The sequence below is a fragment of the Triticum aestivum genome, chromosome 5A (assembly GCF_018294505.1).
Source record: "Triticum aestivum cultivar Chinese Spring chromosome 5A, IWGSC CS RefSeq v2.1, whole genome shotgun sequence".
Classification (NCBI taxonomy): Eukaryota; Viridiplantae; Streptophyta; class Magnoliopsida; order Poales; family Poaceae; genus Triticum; species Triticum aestivum.
In genome coordinates this window covers 109,039,063-109,048,472 of record NC_057806.1, presented here as the reverse complement: position 1 = coordinate 109,048,472, position 9,410 = coordinate 109,039,063, and the positions used below count along the sequence as shown (strand labels likewise).

At 44.2% G+C, this 9,410-nt stretch overlaps 1 protein-coding gene across 1 annotated transcript; it reads left to right on the top strand.

Annotated features, from left to right (window-relative positions):
- The first annotated feature begins 2,373 nt into the window (after positions 1-2,373).
- Positions 2,374-8,174, top strand: LOC123102520 (importin subunit beta-1). The gene is made up of 3 exons (XM_044523906.1): positions 2,374-2,636; positions 3,436-5,862; positions 7,101-8,174. Exons 2-3 carry the CDS (start codon positions 3,443-3,445, stop codon positions 7,297-7,299), a joined length of 2,619 nt encoding a protein of 872 aa, XP_044379841.1. The 5' UTR covers positions 2,374-2,636; positions 3,436-3,442; the 3' UTR covers positions 7,300-8,174.
- The last annotated feature ends 1,236 nt before the right edge of the window (positions 8,175-9,410 follow it).

The window sequence follows — 9,410 nt, the reverse complement described above, 5'->3', positions numbered from 1 at the left end:
CTTTCACGGGGCCTTAGCACGACGACTTCCCGACTGTCTACTACAACAAGTTGTGCCCGACTCCGGCGAGGGAGGGGTGATGACGGCGGCGCGCCTTCGGCTCGCTTCAGTGATTGTAGTCGTCGCTAGGTGGTCTACGGATCTGGATGTAATTTTTATTATTTCTAGTGTTCGTTGTACTGCCATGATAGAAGATGAATAGATTGAAAGTTTTCTCGCAAAAAAAAAGAGTGCGAGTACATTTTGTGCAGTCTAATAGGAAGATACAGATCTACTCGACTACAATCATCGAAACAGAAAATGTACAACACGAAAGTCATGTGAAACAACGAGATGGACCTAGGGGTCAAAGCAAATTTCAGACGGTCAGCTGTGTGCGGCGAATTTGCCGAAATTCATCATAAAAAGCTCCAAACATGAACACAATATTATACATTTACACTCAATGAAACTACAAGCCGATCACCTGAATGGAATGATAACGTAGATGTGCGTCTTTTTAGAACATGTGCAAACCCACTTTACACCCATCACTGGAGCCATATGGGTTCGCTAGATTGCGTCTCTTGGTCTAGCTGGCTGGAAACGGTCAATTCAAGTGTTCAAGGTTTACGCGACCCTTTTCGCAAAAAAAAAGTTTATGCGGCCCAAGGGTTTGGTGCAAGACACACAATTAAACGGGTCAAATTATACGGCGCAGGCCTAGTTAAGCTTCATAGTTCATACAAGCTACAAAACACACCATGCTTGGCACTAGTAGCAGTCCACCAATCTCTCGTGTTGATATGGGCCTAAGTGAACACGATAGAAGACGAGTACATAATTGACTGAACCAAAAATAATCTTTAGGTGACTGACGTGTAGCAAACGCAAATATTTATAGGTCAAAAATCTTTTTTAAAATTATAGGTCAAAGATCTTTAGCACTTTATCCAACGAGAACTGGGTAAATAAAACCACAACACACTTCTCTACTATCTCACAACATTGGCTCAACTGCATAGTTGATGAGGGGCGGGCCCAGGTTTTGAAGAATGCGTATTCAATTTTTGAAACATTCTTTTGGGAGTCTATACCCTCACGATTATAACCGATTTTAACACCGCATTCAGTACATGTATGCAATGTAATCATATACCAAAATAAGAAGCCAATTAGGCAGATTAACTCACCCTTGTACAATTGTACTTTTTATGAGCAAACATTGAAAATTTTGTTCTTGGACAATGGAAGAAGTACTGAAGTATGAAGAGCGACAATGCAGGGCGTCCTCTCGAACAATCCTATGCAGCTCGTCGGGCGCCTGCACTGTGCGGCCGCACAGCCGCCGGCCATCTGCACCTGCCTGCTGCAGCCGCTGTGCACCCCTGCCGCGTGATCAACCCTACCTCGAGTCGGCGGCCGTGTGCGACATTGGAATTTGGGGAGCCGAGCGAAGTGGTGCGCAAGTTCTCTACGTGTGCGTGAATGCATGGTGGATCACTTCTGCTTGTCTTCATGTGCGAGTGATCATGCCATCATGGTTGTTTCATTACTAGAGGGAGTAGCTTTTTTTTTTTTTGAGGATCAAGAGGGAGTAGCTAATTAGCTATTCATGTACTGGGCTTGGGCCATGTGGGGTGTGGAGGAAGAAAACCACGTGGGCTGAAATGCGTGCACATGTGGGCTGAAATGCGTGCACCCATCAGATTTTTTGTTAGTTTTTTCTCTCGCGCATATGCACATTATACACTGTATATATCTATTTTTTTTGCTAAATATAATAGGTATTCAACTGAATATGCATGAACTGAAGTGGGTTTGCCTCTCATGAGGGTACTACCATGATCACGTTAGTCCTGCTAATTTACTCTTCCGTTTCATATTAATTGTCGCTGAAACTTATCTATCTAGATATATACTAGATACATCTGTTTGAGCCCCCCTCAAAAAAAGAAAGATACCTCCGTTTGAGCAACAACTAAGATAGCTGAATTCCCCTAAAAAAACTAAAATAGTTTTTTTGAGTAAAAAAAAGCTGAATGTTTAATAACCTACATCGTTCAGTTAATAGGCATTTTTCAACAAAACAGACCAAACAATACAATATCGATGAAATCCGACTATGAGATTAACCCCCCCTAAAAAAGGAATGAGATTAACCGGCCAAATTGGCTCGTGGAAAGCCACGACTCTCTCTTCTCTTTTTAAAATCGTGGAAGGAAAGCAACTGCCAGGTAGCGTCCAAACCCAAATAAACCAGCCAACCAAAGCAAAAACAAATCCCACCCAATCAAACCCGCTTCCCACATCACTGCCGTCCGCCGCGGATCAGACGGCCAGGACCCCTTCCCCCCGGGGCGCAGCTTGCTCCCAGCACACCAAAGAAAACCCTTTTTTTCCTTTTCTTTTCCCCAGATTTCCTCCCCTCTCCCCTCTCCCTTCCCTCCGCTCCTCTCGCAGCCTCCCTCACCGCCGTCGCCGAATCGCGGAGCTCCCGCGCCACCCAATCGCAGGGCTCGCCCCGTCGCCCAATCGCAGAGCTGCCGCCTCGGCTCCGTCGCGCGACCTTCGACGTCTGAAGCTCCGCCGCGCCGGCCAGCTACATCCCGCCCGCCGTCGCCAACTACCTCCCCGTCTCAGCAGCCAGCAGGAAGGTAGGACGCAGAAGCGCACCTCCGCCCTCCGTCTCTCCCCATCCACCCTTGTTCCGTTCTCCTCTTGTTGCCAGAAAGTAGGTAGCACGTATAAGGTAGAACTTCCAGGCAGATCTGTTGTGGTTTTATATGTATGTTAAGGCGGATCTGATGCATACTTAGATCTGATGCCCACTTTGAAACTGTAAACCGTAGAATTGGCTGAGAGTTCCTATTGCTCTATTTTGGTGTTAGTATTCACTGGGTAATCACTGGAAGTCGGTCTCTGTTTTTTTTGTGCAGTATGCACATATGCCTGAGTGATCTAGATTAAGGAAGAAATTGCTAGTTCATTGGTAGAGGGAAGCAGTTATATCAATGAAATAGTGTTTAATACAGTTCTTGTTAGCAGATGCTTTAGGTGTTACACATGGACCTGATTCCATGTAAAAATACAAGGTCTCGTTTAAAACAAGGCCACTGTCAGATTTTTGTACACTCCCAGTGCTAAGGAAAAGTAGTATGTTGTCCTGCTCTTGTCAGATTTTATACATCTCTTTAGAATTTTGCCATTCATGTTCACTGTTTGCTTTCTTGCTGATGAGGTTGCCTTAAGCAACGGTTAGCTCGTTGTAGAAAGATGTGTTTTCCTTCAATCCTGATTGCGTGTCTCATTAACTTTAAGTTGTAGAATATTTTGTAGTATGGTTTGGCTCTACCCAAAAGAGGACTTTACTTTGTCAAGAGAGTTCTATTTTTTTAATGATGTATGGAGTTTTTATGTCATGAGCTATCTGACTCTCCTATTTTGGGCCTACAGAGTCAGCATGTCGTTGGATGTTACTCAAATACTCCTCAGTGCGCAATCTGCTGATGGCTCGATTAGAAAGCATGCTGAAGAAAGCCTCAAGCAGTTTCAGGAGCAAAACCTCCCAGGTTTCTTGCTCTCCCTCTCAACTGAGTTGGCCACCAATGAGAAACCTGAGGAGAGCCGCAGATTGGCTGGTCTGATCCTCAAGAATGCACTCGACGCAAAGGAGCAGCACAGGAAGAACGAACTTTTCCAGAGATGGCTCGCACTGGATGCTGGTGTCAAGGCACAAGTTAAAGCATTGTTGCTGCAAACTCTCTCATCTCCTGTTGCAAGTGCCAGATCTACATCTTCTCAAGTCATCGCAAAGATTGCTGGCATTGAGATCCCTCAAAAGCAATGGCCCGAGCTTATAGGATCATTGCTATCAAACATACATCAGGTACAGCCAAACGTCAAGCAGGCAACGCTTGAGACACTTGGCTATTTATGCGAGGAAGTTTCTCCTGAAGCTGTCGACCAAGACCAAGTCAACAAGATACTTACAGCTGTTGTTCAGGGTATGAATGCTTCTGAAGGGAACTCTGAAGTGAGGCTTGCAGCCACACGAGCATTGTATAATGCATTGGGCTTTGCTCAGGTTAATTTCTCCAATGACATGGAGCGTGATTATATCATGAGAGTCGTCTGTGAAGCAACACAGTCACCAGATGTGAAGATAAGACAGGCTGCCTTTGAGTGTTTGGTGGCTATTTCATCAACTTATTACGATAAGCTGGCCACATACATGCAGGATATATTTAATATCACTGCAAAGGCTGTGAGGGGAGATGAGGAGTCGGTTGCACTTCAGGCCATGGAATTCTGGAGTTCCATATGTGATGAGGAAATCGACATTTTGGACGAGTACAGTAGTGAATTTACAGCTGATTCTGATGTTCCTTGCTACTATTTTATCAAGCAAGCTCTTCCTGCCCTAGTGCCAATGCTGCTGGAGACTCTCCTCAAACAGGAGGATGACCAAGACTTGGATGAAGGTGCTTGGAATCTTGCAATGGCTGGGGGTACTTGTTTGGGCCTGGTGGCGAGGACTGTTGGGGATGATATTGTTCCTCTTGTGATGCCTTTCGTTGAGGAGAACATAACAAAACCTGAATGGAGACACAGAGAGGCTGCAACATATGCTTTTGGTTCCATTTTGGAGGGTCCATCAGCTGATAAACTGACCCCTCTAGTTAATGTCGCCTTGAATTTTATGCTGTCTGCCTTAGTAAAGGACCCAAATAACCATGTGAAGGACACAACTGCTTGGACCCTTGGAAGAATATTCGAGTTTCTTCATGGTTCTGCACTTGAAACTGCTCCTGTCATTACAGCTGAGAACTGCCAGCAAATACTGACTGTGCTGCTTCAAAGCATGAAGGATGTCCCAAATGTGGCAGAAAAGGCATGTGGGGCACTCTATTTCCTTGCTCAAGGCTATGTTGATGCTGGATCGGCATCACCATTATCCCCTTTCTTTCAAGATATTGTTCAGAGCCTTCTTATGACCAGTCACAGAGAGGATGCTGGTGAATCCAGGCTGCGTACTGCAGCTTATGAGACTCTAAATGAAGTTGTCAGGTGCTCCACTGAGGAGACAGCTCCTATCGTTATGCAGCTAGTACCTGTGATTATGATGGAACTCCATAATACACTTGAAGCGGGGAAGTTGTCAACTGATGAGAGGGAGAAGCGGAGCGATCTGCAGGGCCTTCTTTGTGGTTGCCTACAGGTTATTATCCAGAAGTTGGGAGGGATGGAGTCAACAAAGTTTGCCTTCTTACAGTATGCAGATCAGATGATGGATCTGTTTTTGAGAGTTTTTGCTTGTCGAAATGCCACGGTGCATGAGGAGGCTATGCTTGCTATCGGTGCACTTGCATATGCAGCTGGTTCGAACTTCGCGAAGTACATGGCACAGTTCTATCAGTATTTGGAAATGGGACTTCAGAACTTTGAAGAGTATCAGGTGTGTGCCATTACGGTGGGTGTTGTGGGTGACTTGTGCAGGGCACTGGAGGACAAAATTTTGCCCTACTGTGATGGCATCATGACCCAGCTCCTGAAGGATCTATCCAGCAATCAGTTGCACAGATCTGTAAAACCACCTATATTCTCATGCTTTGGTGATATTGCACTGGCAATTGGAGAGAACTTTGAGAAGTATTTGATCTATGCCATGCCCATGCTACAAAGTGCGGCAGATTTGTCGGCGCACACAACTGCAACTGATGATGAAATGCTTGACTACACCAATCAACTAAGAAATGGCATCTTGGAGGCCTACTCTGGTATTCTTCAAGGATTCAAGAGTTCCCCTAAGACACAGTTACTGATGCCGTATGCTCCACATATTCTTCAGTTCCTTGATGCCCTTCATAATGGAAAGGATATGTAAGTCGTCCAGAATTCCTTCATTGCTCCCTTATTTTACATTATCTATATGTCCTGCTTTCTGGATGCTCAAGGAAACTAATGCAAACACATAGATAGATAATAATAATTAGACAATTTTCCTTGTATGCTAGGCAAATGCCCACCTGTAGCTTTAAAAAATATACAAGGTCCAAAGTACTGGAAAATTAAACTAAGTTGATGTATCCTTAAGCTAATTTTCTGTGAACGGATAATTGCTTATGTGATACTGAATAAGTACCACTGTACTAGTTGTATCATATGCCACTGAAAGATTCACAATTCACTCAGTACCCTTGCGGAAAGCACTCAACCGGCCTTGCTCTTCTGAATTATATGAATGAGTCTAAAGCTGCAATTGGTGAATTCACTTTTTCATAGCTACTTTTGAAACTTCATTAGATGCAATCGCCATTATTGGGCTGTTGATATGCTTCACAAAATACGTGTTAGTTTTTCACTGAATTGCTGAATTGGCCAACAAGAATAGGCCTTGTCTGGTTCAGTGTTTGCGCACGGTTGCGTGCAGTGCTAAACCAGGTTAAAATGGTCAGTTTACCCACTAGACGACAGTGCATTAACTCCTAGCTAACACTGAAGGAAAATATGAATATTTTGAAAGTGGGTCGTATAGAATAAATAGTGTTTTCCATTGGCTATGATGAAACTAGACTATTCTCAATGATATATAAGCAATGTTCTCCAAAATGTGGATATAGTTGACAGGTGTTAAATCCATATAGTCCGTTACAGGCCTACTTAAATTTAATGTGATTTAGGTATCATGTTTGGTCAAGCTAAGCCTGGCAGAGTTTCTTTGTTGGTGAATTTTTTATTGTGAACTGCTACATTAGATTGTAGTGTTGGGTTTTCATTTACTAACGGGCGTTAGAACTAATTTTGGATTTCTTGCTGTGCATGGACTAAGCTTCGCCATCTTTTATATTTGTTTTATTGATGTATTTTGTTTGCGTTCAAACCGCCACTAAGAGGGAAAGGGCCAAATCCAGTTTGGATAGTGTGTCGTCACACTTACATACACCTTGCACTATTGCCAGAATAGGATCTCTCTCCCAAAGCCTCTCAGCCAACCAATACCACACCCATATAATGACCAGTCTCATTTTTGTGACTAAGCACCGATAGTGAAGCATTATCACAATAATTAACCAATATTCCATCACACTAATTTTTAAAATTGTCTCTTACCATTTCAGGGATGATTCTGTGATGAAGACTGCAATAGGTGTCTTGGGAGATCTGGCAGACACATTGGGTGTTAATGCTGGTCCTTTGATCAATCAATCCACCTCAAGCAAGCAATTTTTGGACGAGTGCTTATCATCTGATGATCCTTTGGTCAAAGAATCAGCTGACTGGGCAAGGATTGCAATCAGCCGTGCGGTTTCGGGTTGACGTGACATTTGTCTCGAGTCTGCACATGCATCCATCCACGAGTCAGTCCAGGTCTTCGGTTGCATCATGTCTAGACCTGCTCTTTGGAGAAGTCCACCGTCCTCAAAGCAGAGTCGGAGGGTCCTCACTAACTCATGCATCAGTACATGTGTCAACCCAGCCTTTTTCACATCTGTGGAAAAGAGGGTTAAGTTGGCCACCTGCTAACTTTTCTAAAAAAAGGAATCCAGGAGCTTCTATTGTCGCCTGCGACACCGATGGTCCCTTGGTGTGGCATCCGCGCTTATGGTCGGGGCGCTCTTGCTTTCCATTGCATCCATTGCATGCATTGAACTTTGGTCATATGGTCACTCACTAAAAGGCCCGGTTGCTTATTCATCCATTATGCATAAGGGGCTCGCGTGCATTGTCACAGGATTTTTGTACTGCTCAGGGTGTCCAACTTCACTATGTGGGGGCATGTTCCTCCTGAGCTCGCATTTTTTTTCTTTTGCATTTGCATTGTCTTGCATTCATCCCAGACGGTTTTGTAAGGGTTCTTTTGGTCAAAAACTGAGATCCCAGACGGTTGTGTCGGTTTATTTCAAGGTGTTGTCGGAGCAGTGCGTGATTGCGCTCTTTTTTTTTGGTCATCTATGCTGCTGTTCCATATCAGCTTCTTTGAAGCTTGTGCTGGCGGGTGGAAACGAACAATTATAGGTCTTGGAGTGGTTTTGTTTTGGGGGGCAGTTGTCGAGTTGTATTTGTTTATTACAGGAATTGTATTATTATGTGGAACGCCGCCACCTCCTATCAGACACGTCATATCGTTGGCTGTGTATACGAGAATATGATGATGCATGTGTTCAATGATATGGATTTTGCCTTTTCCTCTATCCTCAGCTCTGGCACATGTGCTTGAGTGATTGATAAATTATTGGGCATTTGGCTACAACTCTTATGCAGTTCCTCTATGGTAGTAGAAGGCATTTGATCTTTATGTCGTTGCTCTACATGGATATGCGTGTAAACAATATCGACCGCTACACAGACATGTGCTTTGTCCTCCATGTAAACAATATCGAGCGCTACACAGACATGTGCTTTGTCATCCTGCTCTGTTCCACATTGTTTTTTTAACCGGGCATAAACCCCATTCCGTTAACTGAACAACAATAACGGAGATACATCAGTTCAGAAGGAGCCAGGAAAGGAGAGAGCGAGTTCACGCATCGCCAGAAAACGAAAACCCACAGCAGATAATTGCCAAAACATAGTCCAACGCTTGCATAGGAGCAAAGGAGACACACGCCCACACAAGGGGACAAACCAAAGTGGCACAAACGGCACTCAAAACAGACACAACCGAAACACATAAACTCAAGCATGGTGAGAACTCGTGGAATGCTCCATCCGCAGCATCACTCTTGAAGCAAAGCCCAGCCGTATTGGAGAGCTTCAAGCATCACCCCCATCCTGAACCGCAGCGCATATCCGCATTATGTTAGACGCATTGTCCTTCAGCATCTTGGCTCCCTTCCTCACATCCTCAACATCCTCACGTCCTAGAAGCCTTACCCAATATGTTAAAAAAGCACAAGTAGAGAAACAACTACAAAAGGGGTTTTAAGAACTTTAAATTCAAACATCGCCCTATCGCGACAATTCCAAATAGCCCAACAAATAGCAGCTAAACAAATAGTATAGAAAGTCCCCCCACCTTCCCAAGGAAAACAACAAAGCACCTGGAGTAAGCTTGCCATATGTTGTTTGGGCAAAGATCGGTGCCAAAAACACTGAACACAATATGCCAGGTAACTCTGGTAACCAGACACAAGAAGAAAATATATTGCGTGGTCACTCATTCGCCACAAAAGGAACACTTAGGGTTACCCTTCTAGTTCCTCCCTTTCATAATACCCCTCGTCAAAATCGCATCCTAGAAAAGCTGTCACAGGAAAAATCTGAATTTTCATGGAAGCTTCGTTTGCCACATCCATCTATAGTCACAACGAGACAAGTTTTGCCCCAATAGGCTATAGACAGATGATGCAGCTTAAACTACGTGGTATTTTCTCAAAGAGGAAGGGATGATGCAACACAGCTGAAAGGACCACGATGTCGCCTAGAGG

Bases quoted from the DNA above. Each gene is read 5' to 3' on its own strand.
- LOC123102520 (XM_044523906.1), top strand. From the start codon at position 3,443: ATGTCGTTGGATGTTACTCAAATACTCCTCAGTGCGCAATCTGCTGAT. The intron at 5,863-7,100 runs GTAAGTCGTCCA...TTACCATTTCAG, and splicing joins CTTCATAATGGAAAGGATAT to GGATGATTCTGTGATGAAGA.